The 20,955-nt window shown below is 36.9% G+C and overlaps 7 protein-coding genes across 13 annotated transcripts; 5 read left to right on the top strand and 2 right to left on the bottom strand.

Moving 5' to 3' along the window:
- The first annotated feature begins 283 nt into the window (after positions 1-283).
- On the top strand, positions 284-2,987 carry LOC128260527 (myb protein). The gene is made up of 2 exons (XM_052993607.1): positions 284-2,030; positions 2,093-2,987. The coding sequence occupies exons 1-2, from the start codon at positions 674-676 to the stop codon at positions 2,749-2,751; spliced, it is 2,016 nt and encodes a 671-aa protein (XP_052849567.1). The 5' UTR covers positions 284-673; the 3' UTR covers positions 2,752-2,987.
- LOC128260528 (uncharacterized) lies at positions 289-662 on the top strand. The gene is given in 2 exon segments (XM_052993608.1): positions 289-481; positions 484-662. Coding segments are annotated over 2 exon segments (372 nt in total).
- Positions 2,988-3,533: 546 nt separating the features above from the next.
- LOC128260489 (glycosyltransferase-like domain-containing protein 1-like) lies at positions 3,534-4,831 on the bottom strand. The gene is made up of 3 exons (XM_052993544.1): positions 4,724-4,831; positions 4,379-4,661; positions 3,534-4,317 (listed from the first exon to the last, which is right to left on the bottom strand). The coding sequence occupies exons 1-3, from the start codon at positions 4,806-4,808 to the stop codon at positions 3,540-3,542; spliced, it is 1,146 nt and encodes a 381-aa protein (XP_052849504.1). The 5' UTR covers positions 4,809-4,831; the 3' UTR covers positions 3,534-3,539.
- A 625-nt stretch (positions 4,832-5,456) lies between these two features.
- On the top strand, positions 5,457-10,453 carry LOC128260492 (uncharacterized). The gene is given in 6 exon segments (XM_052993553.1): positions 5,457-5,723; positions 5,789-6,296; positions 6,298-6,894; positions 8,286-8,394; positions 9,197-9,361; positions 9,763-10,453. Coding segments are annotated over 5 exon segments (1,014 nt in total). The 5' UTR covers positions 5,457-5,723; positions 5,789-6,218; the 3' UTR covers positions 9,828-10,453.
- Positions 10,454-11,082: 629 nt separating this feature from the next.
- LOC128260493 (protein stunted) lies at positions 11,083-12,577 on the top strand. Of its 2 annotated transcripts, XM_052993555.1 has the most exons (4): positions 11,083-11,243; positions 11,363-11,493; positions 12,116-12,167; positions 12,434-12,577. In XM_052993555.1, exons 1-3 carry the CDS (start codon positions 11,215-11,217, stop codon positions 12,127-12,129), a joined length of 174 nt encoding a protein of 57 aa, XP_052849515.1. In that variant the 5' UTR covers positions 11,083-11,214; the 3' UTR covers positions 12,130-12,167; positions 12,434-12,577. The 2 variants fall into 2 exon arrangements, with proteins under 2 accessions (XP_052849515.1, XP_052849514.1); XM_052993554.1 differs by lacking the exon at positions 12,116-12,167.
- Positions 12,578-12,788: 211 nt separating this feature from the next.
- On the bottom strand, positions 12,789-16,978 carry LOC128260491 (leucine-rich repeat flightless-interacting protein 2). Of its 6 annotated transcripts, none has more exons than XM_052993549.1 (7): positions 16,908-16,978; positions 15,471-15,614; positions 15,068-15,352; positions 14,626-14,989; positions 14,400-14,558; positions 13,269-13,453; positions 12,789-13,182 (listed from the first exon to the last, which is right to left on the bottom strand). In XM_052993549.1, exons 2-7 carry the CDS (start codon positions 15,555-15,557, stop codon positions 13,072-13,074), a joined length of 1,191 nt encoding a protein of 396 aa, XP_052849509.1. In that variant the 5' UTR covers positions 15,558-15,614; positions 16,908-16,978; the 3' UTR covers positions 12,789-13,071. The 6 variants fall into 6 exon arrangements, with proteins under 6 accessions (XP_052849509.1, XP_052849510.1, XP_052849508.1 ...); XM_052993550.1 differs by having other exon boundaries at positions 16,802-16,940; XM_052993548.1 differs by lacking the exon at positions 16,908-16,978 and adding an exon at positions 16,768-16,904.
- A 563-nt stretch (positions 16,979-17,541) lies between these two features.
- On the top strand, positions 17,542-19,929 carry LOC128260529 (probable arginine--tRNA ligase, cytoplasmic). The gene is given in 6 exon segments (XM_052993610.1): positions 17,542-17,671; positions 17,730-17,861; positions 17,928-18,265; positions 18,327-18,387; positions 18,389-18,657; positions 18,722-19,929. Coding segments are annotated over 6 exon segments (1,992 nt in total). The 5' UTR covers positions 17,542-17,629; the 3' UTR covers positions 19,872-19,929.
- The last annotated feature ends 1,026 nt before the right edge of the window (positions 19,930-20,955 follow it).

Genomic DNA, 20,955 nt, shown 5'->3' on the forward strand with positions numbered 1-20,955 from the left:
ACGGTCCAACGGCGGTCATACTAAATACCACATTTTAAAATAATAAACGATACGACGCCGTGAAATTACAGTGAAACAACGTGAATAATTGTAAAAAAAAAACGCAAATGTGAATATATTCAGACTTGCAGTTGATATCTGAAATATCTGTGACCTTATTTACAACACACATACATATATGTACATATGCAAGCGCGAGTTCTCAGCTTTATATGCTGGCATAGAGAATGTTTAACATAAATTCAATTTCGTGAGCATTTTCCCCAGCATTTTTACCATTTTGGATGGATGAGCATGTCTATGAACAGACCCTCGAATAACTGCAGCCTGGAAGTAATCAAAAGCACAACTGCCGGAGTTGGTAATTTAAACGAAACGCTCGATCGCACCGAAAATGATGCGACGCACCCAATATTGCGCAGTGATCACCGACATCAGGGTGAACTGGTCCAATGCTTGACGTGCCGCATGCAATTCATGAGTTTCTCTTTAGCGACATTTGCGCACACTACATTTTTACGCACAATCGCAAGAATTTCAGTTGCTACGCCGCCAATTCGTACAAGTGTTTGTACTGTACGCGCGACGTTCATTATTTCCAGCGAGCCGAGAAGTCGAATCCAGAAATCTATCACTTTTGTTCGCCGCGGAAACAAACTTAAAGTTAATAAAGATGGCGAGTGCGAGCGCCAGTGCGAGTGCGAGCAGTGAAAACGGCGACGACCTATTGGTCTACGATGGGAACTCCGAGTCGGAGGAGTCGGAATATTCGGAGCAGGAGGACACCCAAGATGGCGACAAGGAGTCGACCGGGAATGGCGCACTTACCCTAAACAGCAACACCGATTCGGGATGTCCCCTGGAGTCTTCGCTGCAGGATTCCAAGTCGGCCGGACCAAGAGGTGGTGGTGGTGGTGGTGGTCAGAATAAAAGTTCGAATAGCATTGGGGCGGTGCATCCGAACTACGGATTTGGCAAGAGGTGGTCGAAATCGGAGGACGTGCTGCTCAAGTCGCTGGTGGAGAAGCATGGCGAGAACTGGGAGATCATTGGGCCGCACTTCAAGGACCGACTGGAGCAGCAGGTGCAGCAGCGTTGGGCCAAGGTCCTGAATCCGGAGCTCATCAAGGGCCCGTGGACGCGGGACGAGGACGACAAGGTGATCGAGCTGGTGCGAAGTTTCGGACCGAAAAAGTGGACCCTAATAGCCCGCTACCTGAACGGGCGCATTGGAAAGCAGTGCCGCGAGCGTTGGCACAACCACCTCAATCCGAACATCAAGAAGACAGCCTGGACCGAGGAGGAGGACAAGATCATCTACAAGGCTCACATTCGGCTGGGCAACCAATGGGCGAAAATCGCTAAACTTTTGCCCGGACGCACTGATAATGCCATCAAAAACCATTGGAACTCGACAATGCGCCGCAAGTATGATGCCGAACGCAGGTCGGTTAATGCATCTGGTGGTGACTTGAAGAGCTCGCGAACTCATCTCATCACGTTGATCAAGTCCGGTGGCATCAGCAAGGGACAATTTAGTTTGCAACAGAAGATTGGATCTGTTGACTCGGCGGCCGAGTCCAATCCAGCTGTTAAACCCGAACAAGCTGATGGCAAGTCTGCCAGTAAAGTAAAGGCCGAGCTAACCGTGTCTACTGCAGTCGAACATCAAATGGGCTCCCTAGCCCACAACATGCCTCTTTCAGTTTTGAAAATGTCGCTGCCGCGCCAGACACCAAACATATTGAAGCGTCCTCGCAAGCACATTCCCGAAACCCACCTTCAGGCTGGTCCATCGAATGGGGTTTTCCAGGACGAAGTCAAGACCACCAGGCTACCGGGCTCGCCGGTCATTACGCCAATCAAATCGCTACCATTCTCACCAAGCCATTTCCTAAAGTCGCCATGCCTGACCACATTTGAGGACATGAATTTGCCAGCCAGTACTCCAGTGACCAAGGTCTACAATCGTGTGGGAATGGAGATCAAGAAGGAAATGGAAAGTTCGTCCATTGAAACTCCACATAAGAGTAAGTATACACACCTAGTTTGTACATGTGCGCAGCAATTCATGATCATTTTACGTTTTTAGGTCAAGTTGGACCGCGAACGCCAACGCCCTTCAAGAAGGCCCTCGCTGCCATTGGCAAGAAAAGGGCAGGTCGCCAATATGAACCGTCCAGTCCGTCTAGCCTGGTTGAGGATCTGGCTGAAATCATCAATGAGGAACATCTGAGCAATTCGCTAACCACAAACAATTCCAATGTTATTGGTGGTGATTCGTTCAACGCTGAAAACAATGCAAACGGTGTGGGTCAGCAGTCCCCGCATTTGAAACGTGCCAGAAAGTCACTACTTTCGACTTGGAGCTCCAATCACCTTTCCAATGGTGCCACCGCTAAAAAGATTCAACCTTTCGAAACCGAGACGCCCAGCAAGTTTCTCACTTCGCCAAGCAATATTCTAAAGGACACGCTGTGCAGCGAACAGGATCTTCCGTTCGACGAAGGCAGAAAGGAAAATAGACCATTCCATAATCGCAGAAACTACAAGTTCCGTGGTGTTTTGCCCTACGATCATGTCATTGATCCCAAATGGGCACGTGTGGCTTGCGGCAAAACCAAAGATCAACTATTTATGGAGGAGCAGGCATATGCTTGTCTTAAAAATCTTTCCTGTATACCGCGTTCCCTAAACTTTGAAAAACAAAAGTGTATGGTGAATTCATTTGACCGCTTTGGGTCGCTATAAAAAATTCTTGTTGCTATATGTGAGGTATTAAAACATTGTATAAGTTTCATTTCTTAAATCATGTAGATATGGTTCCTTAAATTTCTACCGAATTTTCATTATATTTTCGATTTATGAGCAACGCATTTCAAAATAAGAGTATAAATACTAATTTGATGGTATTATTGGCACGCACTTTGAATTTTATCCCATTTTTTTCGTATATTTAATAAATAAACAATATTAAAGTAATAAAACAGCGTTATGAAAATGAAGTGGGGTGTTTGGGTAATTGGTTTAATGGTGTAATGGCAAGCAATAATATTAAAGTCGTCTACAATCAAGGCTTATGCTCCGTAGAGTTTAAAGATCCGGTCTAACCGCTTTCCTTATAAGACTTACAAGGAGGGGTGGGGAATACATACATATACATTTTTATATATGTATGTTTGTAGCTTGGGATGGACCGTCCGTAAGCTTTGCTATTTTAAAAATCAAATAAACTTGGTTAGCCTTATTCAATTCTAAACAGGACAATTATATGGCTATGGCAGCCTTGCACAAATACATATTTTTCAAACGTTTTTAGCCGGGTTAGACTGCAATAATAAGTCAATTATTTTTTCGAGATTATTTAATAATTACATAGTATAAAAATAAAAAGTTTAAAAAATGAAAATATACCATTAGTATTTTAGCTCATTCTCAAGTTAGCTACTAATTAGTGCACAAGTAAGAATAAGTATTTAGTAATGTTAACTAGGTACGGTAATGTAGGTACTCCCCAAACAAAACAGCTTAAATATTGTTTAATTAATATCTCTGTTTAATAAGCTTAGATATTTTGGCACAAGTTGATCAGCCGAGTAAGGATCAAAATTAAAAGTCTCGAAAAACTGACTGCGGTGCCGGCGAAAGGCTCTCGGATTTCTGCACCAATTTCGAAGCTTCTTGACCAGCGAGTTGGACGTGCCGTACATGTTTTCCTTTGGATAGATTTCGGGGTACACCAGTTTATTGGGGACAATGGGATAACAGCCGCAGAAAGTAGCCTCCAGCATGGCCACGCCAAAAAACTCGTGATCGGCAGTGGAGATGACTATGTCACTGGCGAGCAGTGTCCTTACATATTCCTCCCGCTCCAGATGGCCAAAGTGTACGAGCTTGGTGGCGAGCGTTTCTCTTATATTCTCAAATGCCTGTGGCACCTCATGGTAGCTCTCGCCACAAATGGTCACCTTGAAGTTCACATCACTCCTATTGAGTTCGCAAAGCACTTCGACCAAGAGCATTGGATTTTTATCGTGCTCCCATCGATGTGGCCATATTAGGTGCAGGCACTCCTGATCCTGATCCAGATTCAGACCTAGACCCAGATCCAGATCTTGATCCCCATTTCCGGTTATCCTCCTCTTCGGCATGCTGTTAAAGTTAATGGGAAAGTACAGCACTTGGCATTTCTTTTCAATTTTCTCGCGAATCTGCCTCACTTTGAAGTCAGGCTGAATATTGAGAAAGGGTTGCACGTTATCCAGAAACGATGTGCGATTGAATTGGGAATTGAAGAGCACAATATCCGCGGCGAGACTGAAAGGTTTCATTTATATAGATTAGGTAAAAACATCATGTTCTCGATGGAGTGGCTCACCAGGAAAGGATCTCGTTTAGTCCGTATTGACAGTCGCGCTTCTTCACCTCTTGCACCGGATAGACCAGCTGGTTTTCGTGAAAGTAGATGATCTTCCGACACTGGCCGAGATCAGGTCGGATGCCAATCAGCTCGGCCAGGCTCAAAACGGAGCTGGTAAACAGCACCCTGTACTCGTGATCGATGGGTATCAGCTGCGAAAAATACAGTGCGGAGGTGCGTGCTCGCCAGTGCCATTTCTTGGCGGGAAGGCTGAATAGCTCATAATCTGCCGTGCTAAGACCTGCGAATTATTATTATTATTAAGAGGTCCAGTATACCATCAGATCCATCTTGGCGACATACCCTCGATCAATGTGTTAATCAGCTGTTTGTGGCTGCCTCCGTAGAACGGCTCGATAATCAAAATATGCGGCTTGGCGCACGCCATGATTTCGCAAAGTGTGACCGTTGAATAATACAAAAAATACCATCCGATTTTCAAAAAAATACAAAAGCTATTTTTATTTATTTTAAATAATACAACTAAATAAATTTGCCTTTACTTATTAATTTACTTATTTATTCCTTTTTCTAATATAAATATGTGTGGTGAAACAATAGAATAATAGACTAATATACCATTAATAAATAAATTTGTCAAATCTGTTTGGGTATTTCCTAAACGACTGAATTTCTGAGTTGCTGAAAATTCAGCCACTGGGTTGCTGAAACTTCAGCAAGTTGAATTTGTATGGAACAGTCGGCTAGGGAAAACCCAAATTGTATGTTTCTGAGCTCGGAAAAAAAAATTCAAAAGTAATTTAATTTAAAAGCATTTGTAACACACCAACATATTTCATACATAATGTCTAAAACCTGTTCAATGCAGGTATTTTAAGATTTAAGATCGATCGAGTAAAAACAGCCTATTGTTTGGCATTTCAATTATCGGTAACCCAGAATAGAATCATCAACAGCTGTTCAAACGCAGAACTGAAAAATAAAATACTGACAAGTGGAAACGGGGTCTAATTTTGCTGTTTTTTTTTGCTCATACGCTGGGCACACTGATTTTATAAATGCAAAATGAGTATGTATAAGTATTTACCATCGTGTCGTTATAGGAAAATTAAAAATTGTGTCATCTCGGGCAAAAATTAATGCTTAAAACTAAGTAAAACGGAGGAAACGTTTTTTTTTGTCTGTAGATTATACCTTCAATCGATATTAAAAGTTAAACACTCAAATTAAGCTTAATCGCGCAAGCACTGTATATCCAATTCCATCTATCTACTTATGTGTATATGTATGAAGACATTGATATAAAATTAAGAAAGGAAGTTTAGCATAAGCAATCATAGATGTAATACATATTTAAGTGCATACAAGTGTACGTATTCGTAATCTATACTGCTTTACTCTATTTAGTGTCTGGACATTAGGCATCAACATAAATTATTAGTGCGCAGATATTGGAAAAACAAAAAAAAAGCAATCACAATAAAAGTTTCAATCGAAAAAAAAAAAAAAACATTTTACATAAAGTCATTTGAAAAACAATCCAACGAAAGCCAATTAAAATTCTAGTGTTGAACCGAGCGATGTAGTCGAATTACATATGTACATACATACGTACATATGTATGAATGCAATAAAAATAATCGAAAGTTGCACCAATTTGTATAAGGAAAATAATGAAAAGTTGGGAATATCATAATGGCTTTTGCAACTGATGATTCCGATTATTATTATTGCCAGCCCGAGAAGTTACCCCTATGCAAATATACTGTGCAGTTAGAGAACTGCTGCACGTACATATGAACAGAGTGAATTGCCAAAGGGTAAAAAGCTACTCGCCATGTCGTTAAGGTCTTCGGTTGAAAAAACACCTACAACGGCAGCAGTTAAACATCAACAGCAACAACAACAAAACAACAACAAAACAACAACAACAACAGCAAGAGCACACCACCGTCGCAATTGTAGCAGGTCAACAAAAGCGGAAGTCGCTCAATTCCAAGCGTTCGTACTCCCTATCCTCGAGCGGCTCATCCACAGCCTCCTTGGGAGCCACAAGGTCCGCGACATCACCATTGGTAACCGTTACCGAGAAGAGTACTGCGAATACGAATACAACTACAAATACCCAGGCGCAGGCACAGGCACAGGTCCAGGTCCAGGGTCAATCGTTTTTGCCCTTCTCCTCGTTTTCATACTGCACCGATACCATAGCAGCAGTGCATCACCAGCGCCAATCCTACGCCCTGGTGCAGAAGCCCCCATCGTTGCGATACCAGGGGAAGCCCCAAGCACATCCACATCCACATCAGCACCAACTCCTGGCCAACTTCTCGCCCACAATGACATCCTCGGAACCGTCATCGCCCTTGGCTGCCGATGGATCTGCCTCCTCGGTCCTCGGCCCCTCCTCCTCCTCCTCGGAGGTTGCCTCTTCGCATTGTTGCACCAATGTCAAGGCCAGTATCACTCCGTTGGCAACACAGAAAATGCACCGAACAATACCATCTGATAAAGTAAGTCTTACGTCGCCTATACATTATTTATATAAATATATCGTCTGCAGCTTAACTGCAGAGGGTATTATGTATAATATTATTCGTTGAGTAAAAAGTACAAGGAAGTCTTTCAGCCCCATACAAAATATATACCCTTATTGATAATAGTTAATATCTATTAGGAATAGTTTCGATTTATTAGAAATAATAGTCATTTTTCGATGAAGTGCCATACACTAATACAAAATTTGACCTTTTTGTGGTGCAAAATCCCAAGGCTAACTTTGTATTTGTTTTCTTTTTTTGTGCATTCACCCTCCTTGTTTATTCCTAATTAACATAGTTACACAAACCCATACTTTATTCGATGAACCAAAGAACATGAAACTTCTTGAGGGCTTTTTTTTAAGGACGTTTGCTGACATATTCCACAAGCCATAAAATAAATAATTGGTTGACCTTCGACCAACTAAGCTAAAGAAATAACGCAGTGCATTTGTATGGCCTAAGACTTGTTTAATGAGGATCGGACCAGCTACAGCTTAAGAATTCGCGATCTAACATTTTTATTGTATATCTTAATAGTTTTTTTTTACTTATATAAAAACAATTTTTGGTTTTTTTATAATCTTATAAAAGTTGGATGAATATATCCGTTACTGTAATTATCTGTTATACTGACCGACTTGTTCTTCGCATTTTTTTGTTTAAATTTTAACAATGATACGCAAACATGGGCAAATCAATTTTGAGAATTTCTCGGTTCCGAAAGCTGTAATTTAATTTAATGCTTTGGAAGGCTCATATTATATGCTAATTGTATAAATTATCAATGTAGATTTTTGATTATGATGGTCACTATCCTAATATAAACGATGATGATTATTTTTAGTACAAATCGCATGAAAATGCTTTGAACGCTTTACAATATTTCTTTTTTGTGTTTGTTTTTCTTTGGTGTGCTGTCTCTTTACAAATTTTTGAAACCGAAAGTAAAGCAAAATCAGAAGGAATGCTTCTTATTTTTCAACTAATTTTCAAAACAATTGTTCAGAAAAATATGCAATTTTAAACAATGGTTCGAGGTTGATAAAAATAGATCAACTTACTGAAATGAAACCCCTTTTTTGAGCCATTCAGTCTGAACAATATCGTTCGCAGATTATGGAAGAATATAAAATTTGCTTCCAAATTGCTGACAGCAAATCAAGTAAAGAATGATAATTTTTTTATTTTTTTAGCTTTGTTTTCATTTGAAAATTGTGTTGGGCTCACAGCATAACATGGTCGATTTATGTGCTCATAATTTTTCAAGCATTAAGAAATATGAGTGTGTTTTATAAATTGAATAATGGGTTTTATATATATACGAATTCGAATTTATTGACATGTATTTTATGTATTTTCAGATAAACCTACGCCTCATACTAGTGAGTGGTAAAACAAAAGAATTTATTTTTAGCCCGTCAGATTCCGCAGGTGATATTGCACAAACAGTATTTGATAATTGGCCAGAAGGTAAGTAATACAGTGTAAATGTTCATTTCACTTACTAGTAGATCCAATTTTTTTTTGTTTAAGATAAGCTTAAAGTATTTTTTAAATCTTACTTTTTTTAGCATATCATGAATACTAGAAATCATAAACCGTTAACCATAATCATAAATATGCTAATGAATCAAATCCTTCTCCCGTTGTTTATTCATTTAAAACAAGAATTTTACAGAGCTCACTTGCGCTTGAGATACACTCTATTTCCATTTTTTAATGGTAGAGACCTTAATCCTTCGCTGATTTGAGATCAAACATTTAACTAAGTTTCCAAACAAAATGGTTTAATTATAGACAATCTTAATTTTTTCCGATAATAATTAAAAATAAAATAATTTATAAATACAAAATTTTAAAAACACTTTGATAAGCGTATTAGCTGGTATTTCACATAGACACCTTGCTCACTTTTGATTTTCGAACAAGTGTCAGGGTTGCCATTTTTTTAATCCGAATTCGAGGACAACTTACAGACAACCTAATGTATATATTTTTTTAAATTGCGTTTCATTTTTACGATCACCCAGCTGATGCGTTTCGAAATGATTTATCAAAGGAATCGTGATTACGTAAAATTTACCCGTGAAGTAATCTTTTTTGAAAGTCTCATTGGTTTTTTAATACCCAAATATCCATAATTTGAGTTATTTTATTATATGATGGAATAAAGTGTGCAGATTTTATATTCCCAGGGTATTACGCACTGAAGTCAATAGCTTTTTTGTAAAATGCATAATACACATTTTAATACTATTCTTTAATTTTCTAGATTGGACTCATGAAACTGTAGCGAAAGCCGAAATCTTGCGTTTGATTTATCAAGGTCGTTTTCTTCACTGCAATGTAACCTTAGGAGCACTGGGACTTCCATTAGGCAAAACGACTGTTATGCATTTAGTGCCACGTGATAATTTGCCAGAGCCCAATTCGCAAGGTATGTTTTTTGAATAATATAAAATCAAAATTTACAGTGATATTACGAGTAATAAAATTGAAAAGTTTGAGCGTTAAGTCTTCTTATATAAATTCGAAAACAAACTTAAAATCTAGTGAGATTGCGTTAGTCAGTTCGTAAAATTTCGAACATTTTTTTGAGTCATTGAAAACAACTGTTGTCAAATAAATCTTTAGTAAATCCAAAAACTTTGTCCTAGAAAAATGTAAAAGAATCAGGTTGATTTTTAATAAAAAATATTGTCTGCTTCGCAGCATATTCCAATCCCTTTAAATTTTTATTACAAAGATAACATTTATTTGAAATGCATATTAATTGTGATATATGTATTTGCCATCATGTCATCCATTTGTTTATAATTGGATTTTTCTCTTTTTTAGATCAAAGACAAAATAGTAAAGGCGGTTCTGGACGATGCTGTTCAACAAATTGCTCTATTTTGTAACTAAATTATTATATAATAGTGTAATATTTAAACTAATTTGAATTATAAAAAAATAAAAAAGTATATGTATAAATTACATTTTTGTGCAGTCAAAAAAAGTATATTTATTAAAATATAAAAATGTATGTCTGGATGAACAAGGCGCTTTGTTTAAAATATTTATGTACATACAATATATATTTTATATATATACACACAGGAATTCATGAGCATGTGCAAAATGCCTATACTCTGTATTAAAGTTGCTAGACTGCATATTTATAACATGTAACATACGAATACAATGCTAATTGCTTTTAGAAATCGGACTTGTTAACCTAATTAGAAAAAGAGTAATAACAAAACTTATTTCAAATATGTCAAAAATATTGAAAAACCCAAGTACGTGAAAAAAAGATAATTTCCCCCTTGCGTTCTGCTTTTAAGTGTGCGTCTAAAAACAAAAAATAAGCATATACTTGTCAGATCGATTCTTTAACGCGATAAAGAATATTGAAGAAATTTTTGTTCTGTATATAAACATATTTAATTAGAATTTAAGTGTTTTCTTCTGTTAAGTTTTAAAATATTATCTGTAAAGTCTAACTTAAAGTCAATGATAAATAAATAATCTAATATATCCTTAAGTTTATTTTATATTGGGCATTTTTGAAGTCAAAATATAGTTGGTCAGGATTTGCGTTACTGTGGTGACAATTGGAAAAAAATATTTTCCCGGATTGAAAGATTAAACGATACTGAAATACTACAAATTTTAACTGGTAGCTTGCTTCAAAAAAACTTAAACTTTCCAAGGCGTCTTGATTTGTATTATTTGACTTTAGCCCCTTTTTAAGGTTAATAACAAATAAACTATTTGCTTTTTTTGTTTTTATCTGCGTTTGGGGACAAGACATTTTTCAGGAAGTATTTTAAACAACAAAGCTTCAAAACTAACAGCTGTCAATCGAAAGCCGGAGCATACAGATTTCAAATAAGTTGAATAATAAAATTGTTGAATTATCAATAAAGTCTTAAAGGCTGAAATATGTTAATTATATGATCAATCGGTGTCCCGGTTGTATGCATATAAATGAAAATAAAAAATAGTTTTTTCATGTTGCATAAGGTAAACGTGTTAAATTGATAGCAAATCCAAATCTTCTAATAGAAAATTGTTTAAAAACGAATCATATGTTTCATTTCCACCGTTCTAAATTCGTTGCTTTGTCATTGACGCTATCTTGGCGCACTCTTTACATCCTTATGTACATCACATGTAGTATTTGCTGCCAGTCAGTTGGTATATTTCAGCACAACATTTTGTGGTCACACTGGGCAGATTCTGAAAAAGAATATCTTATTATTTTTTGTGTAGCGTGAATATATTTCGAATAATCCGATCACAATGACTGCCTGGAGAGCTGCCGGAATTACGTAAGCATTATATAAGTTTCTATTGCAATATGTTGTGATAGTTTTCATTTACAACCAAAACACATTCAGTGCAGTGCCGCATTACATAACATAATTAATAAAAATATCTCTGATTGCAGCTACATCCAATATTCCAACATCGCCGCTCGCGTTCTGCGTGAGGCCTTGCGGACGGAACTGCGTGTGGATGCCGCCAAACGCGACGCCAGCCATGTCAAGTTCACGCCCTGGGCAAATGGCAGGCCTGCACGTACGTATTATCCTTTAACTTTTGGTCCATGCCCATTTTTGGCGAGGCAATTGACCTGCAAGGCAGCAGGCATTATATAAACCAATATAGGATATATTTATGGAAAAAGCTGCAAATTGATGCAAAAGCATCATAAATACGGGTTACAAGCTGTTTTTCTGACAGTCCTGACCGTTTTCTCGTTTTCATGGTAAGCTTAAAGTAAACTGAGAAATGTTTACAATTTAGTACTTTTTGGCTTACCATGTATTCGAGAAAACATTTTTATTATTATATATGATTGATAAGGAGAAGTCTTTTTAGCTTTCGAACATATACTCATACCCTCCAGATTCAAGAAGTTTTGACCAAAATGTTGGAATAGTTTTTGACAAACAAATTTTAATTGGATACACGCTAAATTCAAAAAGTTTCGGACCAAATTTTGGACCATTATCTGACATAAACAAGTTTAAATTAGCTGCTTTTGGTTACAAGTTATAAATCGGTAAAATACAGAAAAATCTCGCTGCAAAACTAACACTAACTTTGAATTTTTCTGTCGGACTCAAAACTGGTATTAGGTTTATGGTCGCGTTCAATTAATATTTGATATTTCGTCATATTTATATGTATTTTTCAGATGAAAAGGCTTAAAAGTGTTCCGTCAACAAATTAATAGTTTCAAAACTGGCGTAAGTGCCTAGCATTGCTCGGCTGAACCCAACGTTCCCCATGTTTGCATAAATCTCGAAAAAGGCCTATGTGTTTTTTTAACTTTGTTTTCAAAGTGCCAAACTCTGTTTCAAACTATTAAGCATGAACATGCAATGTTTTAATATATATTCCAAATTTCCCGCTTCAAAGTTTACAAACCAACCGACTAATAACATTGTTATTTATATAATTTATCTATTTGCTGTGCCCATTGTTAATCTATGCTATTTTTCCTTGTTCACAGAGCGCCAAACCACCCAATCGGAATCGTAGATGCTTTTCAGTGGCCCGTACGAATGTTTTGCACCTAAAGTAACATCTGTCAATGCTGCCTGCAATGATTCCAAAAACGAAAAAATTTAAATAAAATTTGAATTGTTCAAACAAGGCTTTTGTGTTAATCTTTCTCGTCATTGGGTTATTTTTAAAGCTGGCTAATTAGCTATTTAAGCCCCCAACAATTAGGTACTATTCAAATTTAATAAAAATATAAAATTTCTTCCAAACGATAAATTTTTTACCAGGATGGATTAATTACTATAATATTTTGTCAACGCGACTAAGAAAAAAAATTAAAAAAAAAATGTTGTACACACTGCTGAACCAATTGAATTGTTACTTATATTTTGCGCTTTACATATAGACATTATTTATGTTAATTATTATCCAGTTAGTTTAGTTTAATTTAATTATATATTTTTAAGGTAGAGTATTTTGGATTATCCTTCAAAAATGATCGTTTTGCTACCACTAAGATCGATCAAACTGCCATCGAAGTGCTAATTAAATTGCAGTATTTGTATGCTGATGATGTCGTACTGTTTTCTATGTCATCGGATTCGACCTTGCAATGTTTGGCGGTATTGCAGTTTCCATCTTAGATCATAAGTCCTTTAGAATGGCACTCTTAGCATTTTTCAACTTATCAAGGCGTTTCAATAAATGGTTGTTTGACGTTTCGGCTTCTTCCAGTTTTTCCAAAAGTTCCCGATGCTAGCATGTGTAAGGGAAATAGTTAATTAATAAACACGGCTATATAGTCTTCTTTAGTTGCATCTGATTGAAATTGCATTACATACCTCACGCTGAAGCTTACGGCGCTCGACTTTCAGCTCAGCCTCCGCCTTTTCGGCGGCTTCCGCAGTGCTTTTGTATCGTATTACTTGAGTCTCTGAACGGGCTAAGCTCGATTGCAAATTGGCGATCTCCTGCTCAGCTTTCTGCAGCTTATATTTATGGTCTGAAATGATTTTGTTTGATTCCCCTGTCGGATAATATAAGAATATAAGACTCATAATATAATACCAATATTTTGCAGCTGTATTTTACCAACTTGCGATAGTAAAACACAATGTTTCTATTTAGAAAAAAATTATAACTCTAACAAACGAATTTGTTGGCTGATTACTATTACTATTTGAAATTGTTCAGTTCATTTGTTTATAGAATAATTGTCTAAATTGTGGAAAATGTTCTGCTTTATATTGACAACAACACATTTTCAATAAGGTTTCGGTGAGCTAAATTACATTTTTGGACAGAATTTACGCGATAGATAGCTTGTTTATAGCCAAAATCAGATTCAGATTAGAAATTTATTACCATTCATAAATTTTTAATTTATTTACTTTAAAATTGCTTTAAGCGAGTCTCAGTATCTAAGTGTCCAAAATTACCAATGAGTGGCAGCAAAACTACTTGTCGTGATTAAAAAATTAGAACCTTGCGATAAACGGCTTCAACTATAAAATAAATAAGTTTTAATGTGCAGGTTTAAAAACTTAAAAGTCGGTGAGCTTAAAAATTTCGTCAGTGTGGGGTTTAATTAAAATATTTTGTTTACAACTTTATTTGTGATTATATAAAAAAAAATGGATGTGATGGATTTACACATAAATGCAACAAAATTATCAATAGAATCAGAAATATATATATTTTTCCCTATTTTTAATTTTGTTTTAACAAAATTAAAAAAAAAATAGCTATAGGGAAATTCTGATACCGATAAATTACCAGGGAAATGCGACAGAAAGGTATAATATTATATATTGAAGAAATAATATATGTTTAAAAATTTCTTCATTTAAAAAACAAACAATTCATAATATATTCATATTATTGTAACGGCAAATTGCTAGTTATTCAAAGACACCGGGAAGACTTTACGTGTGAAAAAAATAGTTGTCGTTATGTAATTTTGGTTAACATACGTTGGGCCTCGTAATCATTTTCGTCGCCAAAGGAACCCTGCGAAGAACTGCGACGTCCAACGGTTCCATCACTTTTATACTCCTCGAGCTGCTCGTGAAGCTTTTGCACTTCAGATAGCAGTCGCTGTTTTTCGTCGCTAAACTTTTTAAGTCTTACATCTGAAATGAAGCGAATGGTTAAGCAATGATCTAGGTGCATGGCTTCTACAGCAGGAGTGTCAGTTACCTAAAGAACCCTGAACGGACGCCAAAACTTTTGCATTCTCAACACTCACTAGAGCTCGTTTTGCATCGCTGCCATCGGCATTTTCAACTGCCACAATCAAAAGGCCCTGTTCGGCTATCAACGAGTCGCGCTCATTTAACTGTCCTTGCACTAGCTTAAGCTCGAGATTGGAGCGGTCCAAGTTTCGTTTGAGGGCGTTGCAATCACGCATCTTCTCCTTGAACTCGCGCTGCAGTTGGGCAAACGACTCCTCCATGATTTCGCATTTGTCCTTCAGCAATTTGACTTCGTAGGCCTGTGAGGCACGATCGTTGTCCAACTGGGCATTCGTTATCATGGCTTTTCGAAACCGATCCTCAACATCCTAATAAAAAAAAATAACAAATATGCTTAGTAAAACTGCAAACTGCAAACTGCATAGAAACGAAGTCAGTCTACATACTTTAAGCTCGTGTTTAAAGTCGCGAAAACTCCTCCCCTCGTCTTCCACGGAGTCCTCACTACTCCGCCGGGATGCTGAGGCACGGGTTACATTTAAGAGTCCGCCGTAGGCGAGGCGTACCGGATGCACCGAAAGCGGCTCGCTTCCCACTGCGGTGGCGTTTTGCATGTCAAAGACACGGTCAGCGCTAATTTCCTGCTCCTTCTGCTGGCGCTCGAGCTCCCGCATACGAATCTCGCGGGCTTCGGCACGCGCTTGTCGACGAGCGGCCAGTCGAGCTTCGGCCTAAGAATAAGCGTTTTATATTATATAAAGTTAGTATATATTTTTCTAAAATTATAAGTATTGGTAATGTCACTGATAAAACAGTGTCACATTAACAAAAACTAAATGGAACACTTGCCTCTTTTGTAATTTGATCCAGCGCATTATCTTCGGCATTGATTCGCATGTTGTTCCGTCGACGACCAGTGGTGCTGATACTTTCCATTGAAACTGAACTCAATTTTATCTTATTTCCTTTATATATATCGTAAGCGGTCGGGCACTGGTAAAAATATGAATAGCTTATTTAATTAAATACACCATAATCAATTCTTTAAAGTAATGGGTATTTCAAATATTCCTGATTAAAACTGTATACAGTGGTTTGAGTCGGAAAAACTTTCTCCTCTTACAAAGATTTCTGCCTAATTGCGTGTTATTAAAATAAATAAAAGTTGTTTAAATAACTATATTATAAGTAGTAGTAATAGTAGAAATATCTAAGTCAACTTTGAATAATTTTTTGTTTTGAAAAATGGAAACATTATGCGCACATTATTTAAATATTGCGGTTCTAGTTTTAGATTACAAAAATTTAACAAATATAATTTATTAACAACCATAAAATCAAATACAAATATAGTAATTAGAAAACCATAATTTAATTTGTTTGGCTGTGTTATACATCAAAATTATGTGTTAAGTACTATATGTAAGCAAGGGAAATACATTATTATACAGGAATAAAAAATATACATTTGGCAGAATGTTTTAATGTGTCAAGTGGAATATGGCTATTAATTTATTGCAAATATTCATTTAGTTAAGGCACAATTGTCTACGAACTAATTTTAATTTGCAAATAATATTTATAATTTACTTCACAGAATGCCGAATAAAAGTCGAAGAGTGGAATTAACCAATTTCTTTAAACGAATCATAACAACTATGAACAAACTGTTTTGGAACTACAATATTTTTGTTTTGTTATTTCTGAAAACGGGGACTCATTTAAAACCAATTATTTACACTTAACATTTTGGAATGTTTTTAATGATAATATGCGTGTGATATGGAAAGCTTATCATCGGACCACAACTTGTTATCTAGTAGGGACGACTCACTTATGTAAAAAACGGGGCTATATGCATACATATGTACATACGTACATAGAAAACAAAAGTATTGGCGAGTGAGATAAAGTAAACTCTTTTTTTGCATTGCCTTTTTTCAACTTTTACAAATTCCTCGTCGACACTTCGTAATTTACAGCACAGGAACTCAAAAACTATTAAATGCATGTCCTATTTATAAATAGGCAGTTTCTCCTCAATGATGCTCATCCCCGGAAAATACTTTTTTTGGCCACTATTTATATTTGTAAAAAAAACCGTATGCACTGCAGTTTTAATTTTAATGGGAGCGGCGTTACACACATCTGTTTTCTCTAATTCATTCATATGTATCTACCAATAGAAGAGTGCATCACAGAAGCACTTTAAGTTTTTTCTCTCATTCCACTTGAAATATTTATATACAAGGTGACAAATACTGTAAATTAATTAAACACACATACACATAAAAATTTAAAGAGACACCTTTAGCGAATGAACAATCACAATTAATCACAATAGAGATGGGAAAAACATCGATGTATCGATAGATATGAGCAGAAAAATACAGTTGTTATACTCCATTCTCACAGAGAGACATCCACTAACACGGATGACTCTATAAATATTGTTGGATTTACTGCGAAATTTTAAACAAAGAATTAACACTGCGGTCGAGCAGGCCCTATTATGTAATTTTCCAACGTTATATTTAACGTTTAGATGTAAATTTACGTTTCTGCTACGGACTTGGAAGATTTAAAAAAACTGAGCTACTATTAAAGTATTCTTACAAAATACTACTACCATAGCTACTATTAAAGTATTCTTACAAAATAACCACATTGCCATATCATAGGATTGAATGATGACTAGAACACTAATCCATAAGGCAGCGCTTGGGGCACCACAAACAATGAAAAAAATCGATTAAACAATTTTAAAAGTATCAGTTTTCTTGTTAATGGTTTTATCCCATATTAAAAAATTTATTCAATTTAATTTAGCTACGAATGTCGTGTGAAATCCAGAGTTTATGTGTGAATACTGTATTTAGCTGAGTTAGAAAATGTGAGACTCAACATGGTTTATCGATAGGCAATTGGTGCACAGTCCATGCCATCCATGTGGCATCGTAGTGTTGTTGCTATTAATCAGTAAGGCAACAAAAGTAGAATTTGGAAAGATGTCCGAGCTAAATATGGAGCTAAAGAAACTCAGGGAACTGGTAAGCTGACAATTTAACCGGATTTCGTTGTCACGACTGAATGACATTGTCATTGTAGGAAATAAAGACGAAAGGTCTTGCAACCAGAATACAAACTACCAAAAATTGCAATGGTGAGCTGGACGTCGATCTGCTTCAGCTTCAAATTGAGAACAAGAAGCTTAAGAACCGTCTGTTTATTCTGAAGAAGGTAATTTTTTGTTTACCTCCGAAGCATGCTTACGGAACTGATGTGCTATTTTTCTATTCCGTGCAGTCCATAGCTGAAGAATCAACTGCCGGCGGCGTGCAGCTCAAGGATAGTTCTTCGATCACTGAGCATTTGGAAAGCCTGTTTGCCCAAGCGATTGCATCAGCTTTTCCGGAATATCGAGATACGCCCGTCGTAATTGCACCGGTTAACAGTTCGTCTGCCAAATTCGGCGACTATCAGTGCAACAATGCAATGGGATTGTCGAAGAAATTTAAGGAATCCGGCATTAGCAAGGCGCCGCGTGAAATTGCAACCGAGCTGAAAGGACACTGCCCACCATCGCCAATTATAGAAAAGCTAGAGGTAGCTGGGGCTGGTTTTGTGAACGTTTTTCTGAGCAAGTAGGTATCACTGTGGTTCATAGTTATTTCAATTATATTCATTTTGTATCCATTTCTACAGAGACTTTGCAGCTCTAGCGTTGAGCAATTTATTGCGCGACGGTGTTAAGCCCCCACAAGTGCCGAAAAAAACGTGTCTTGGTTGATTTTTCCTCGCCCAACATTGCCAAACAAATGCATGTGGGTCACTTGCGATCGACCATTATTGGCGAATCGGTGTGTCGCTTGCTAGAGTTTCTCCAGCACGACGTGATCCGTATAAACCATCTTGGGGATTGGGGAACACAGTTTGGCATGCTGATTGCCCATTTGGAAGATCGTTTTCCCAATTATCTGAATGAAAGCCCCCCTATTAGCGATTTGCAATTGTTCTACAAGGAATCAAAGAAGCGGTAAGTTTCGCAACACTCCACCAAATGACTAAACTTTTAAATAATGAATAAACTTTCTCCACAGATTCGATGAGGACGAAGAGTTCAAAAAGCGAGCCTACAGTCGAGTGGTCTCGTTGCAGAAGGGCGTGCCAAACTCAATTAAAGCCTGGGAACTCATTTGCAATGTTTCGCGCAAGGAATTCCAGACTATTTACGAGCGATTGGACATTAGCATTCAGGAACGTGGTGAATCGTTCTACCAATCCCGCATGCTGTCTGTTGTTGAATACCTGCGAGGAAAGGGTTTGCTGGAAAAGGATGAAGGTCGTGAGATCATGTGGCCAGACGATTCAAAGACCGGCATTCCCTTGACCATCGTGAAATCAGATGGCGGCTTTACCTATGACACCTCCGACATGGCGGCCATCCGTCACCGCATTGAGGAAGAACTCTGCGATTGGCTGATCTATGTGGTTGACTCTGGACAAAGTACTCATTTTCACACAATCTTCAAAGCTGCCGAACGCTCTGCCATATTGAATCCACGCACCCACCGTGTGGACCATGTCCAGTTTGGCGTTGTCCTGGGCGAGGATGGAAAGAAATTCAAAACTCGATCGGGTGATACTGTTAAGCTTGCCGATTTGCTTGACGAAGGAATGAAACGCTCATTGCAGCAATTGGAAAGCCGAGGACGCGACAAAATACTCACACCTCAAGAGTTGACAGACGCTCAGGAGTCCTTGGCTTATGGATGCATAAAGTATTCCGATCTGTGTCACAACCGAATTAGCGACTACATATTTTCGTTTGACAAGATGCTTGAGGATCGTGGCAATACCGCTGTGTACTTACTTTATACGTACACACGCATTTGTTCCATTGCTCGAAACTCCGGCGAAGACTTTTCCAATTTGTCTGAAATACTCAAGAAGGTCAAGATTGAACTGGCCCACGAAAAGGAGTGGAAACTAGCAAAGACTCTTTTGAAACTACACGATATACTGATTAAGTGCACAAAGGAACTTTTTCTGCATTTCTTGTGTGAATTCTGCTATGAGGTGTGCACGGTTTTTACTGAGTTTTATGACTCTTGTTATTGTATTGAAAAGAACAAACTTGGTGAAATTATTGAGGTGAACCACAGCCGTATTCTACTTTGCGAAGCAACTGCAGCTGTGCTACGTCAATGCTTTTATATACTGGGCCTAAAACCAGTTTCAAAAATGTAAACTTTCGATTTCTGACATAAAATGGACACGAATAAAAATTTGAATTTTTGAAGCAAAATGGTTTATGTTTGAAAGGTTTTGTGTTAAAGTAAGTACTTCAAAATTGTGCCAAAAAGGACCAGGCCAGGTGATACGTTTTTAAAAACCTCCTCTGCTAATTTCCCAATTCATTTTTGGTAATTGGGGTTCATTTTTTTGTTGTCGTTCTGATAATTAAGAACCTGAGGGACATCGATTTTTTTTTATATCAATCTTACCACTAACCATACAACATATGGTTAGTGATCTTACATAGCAAACAGCACACAAAAAAAATCAAATAAAGTTTTTTCTTTTAAAAGATCGTAATTTTTATTGCATTAATTTAAACCAAAAACCGTTTTTTCACAACCACAAATTTGTTAAAATATTTTATTTTAAGAATGAATAAAGTTTTAAGCTCGTTGAATGGGAATCCACTTAAATTTAAAAAAAGTTGTCACTAAACCTTACCTTGGCAGGTGAGAACACGTCAAGTTAGGTCAAGATCGAAAAGGTTTGGGAAAAAAAGGTTATCAATCTGATATGCTATGCTTATTTTTTAGTTAAAATTTATAAAAGTTCAAACGTTCTGGCGCAGTTTGGCAAAATCATTATACACCTTTATTCTACTATCTGATCAGAAATAAAAATTCTTGTTACGGAAGATGTTAACAGCACGATAACAGCTGTTAAGAATTTACATATTTTGACCGAATTTTGCAGTGTCAGGTGTTCAAAATAATGTGCAAGTGGCTGTTTTCCAAATCAATTGTTTATAAAAATTTGTTCATGATTGAAATAAGACGGATGCTGTAAGCTGTTAATTGTTAGGTTTTTTACACCACAAAACCTTTATAATCCCAATGCAAAAACAAATGTGTCTGTCGCGCATTTAACCTTTTCCCGAAGAGACAAATCCTCAATCTTTATCTCGACATTGTCTTACCTTTGCGTGTAAATAAGCCAGTATGAATGTTTCTATGAATTTCGTTGCTATCCGATATTTAGAAAATGGGTTTCCCAATTGGAAATATTCAGGACAATTTCCCCCTTCAAAACTTTA

Source organism: Drosophila gunungcola (genome assembly GCF_025200985.1).
Source record: "Drosophila gunungcola strain Sukarami chromosome X unlocalized genomic scaffold, Dgunungcola_SK_2 000032F, whole genome shotgun sequence".
NCBI lineage: Eukaryota > Metazoa > Arthropoda > Insecta > Diptera > Drosophilidae > Drosophila > Drosophila gunungcola.

Coding starts and splice junctions, on each gene's coding strand:
- LOC128260493 (XM_052993554.1), top strand. CDS start 11,215: ATGACTGCCTGGAGAGCTGCCGGAATTAC. Junction 11,244..11,362: donor TGGAGAGCTGCCGGAATTAC/GTAAGCATTATA, acceptor CTCTGATTGCAG/CTACATCCAATATTCCAACA. Junction 11,494..12,433: donor GGCAAATGGCAGGCCTGCAC/GTACGTATTATC, acceptor CCTTGTTCACAG/AGCGCCAAACCACCCAATCG.
- LOC128260489 (XM_052993544.1), bottom strand. CDS start 4,808: ATGGCGTGCGCCAAGCCGCATATTTTGATTATCGAGCCGTTCTACGGA. Junction 4,662..4,723: donor GATTAACACATTGATCGAGG/GTATGTCGCCAA, acceptor AATAATTCGCAG/GTCTTAGCACGGCAGATTAT. Junction 4,318..4,378: donor CTAAACGAGATCCTTTCCTG/GTGAGCCACTCC, acceptor GAAACCTTTCAG/TCTCGCCGCGGATATTGTGC.
- LOC128260527 (XM_052993607.1), top strand. CDS start 674: ATGGCGAGTGCGAGCGCCAGTGCGAGTGCGAGCAGTGAAAACGGCGAC. Junction 2,031..2,092: donor CATTGAAACTCCACATAAGA/GTAAGTATACAC, acceptor TTACGTTTTTAG/GTCAAGTTGGACCGCGAACG.
- LOC128260491 (XM_052993547.1), bottom strand. CDS start 16,632: ATGCATTTAATAGTTTTTGAGTTCCTGTGCTGTAAATTACGAAGTGTC. Junction 15,615..16,500: donor CCAATACTTTTGTTTTCTAT/GTACGTATGTAC, acceptor TATTTTTACCAG/TGCCCGACCGCTTACGATAT. Junction 14,559..14,625: donor GTCCGTTCAGGGTTCTTTAG/GTAACTGACACT, acceptor GCTTCATTTCAG/ATGTAAGACTTAAAAAGTTT.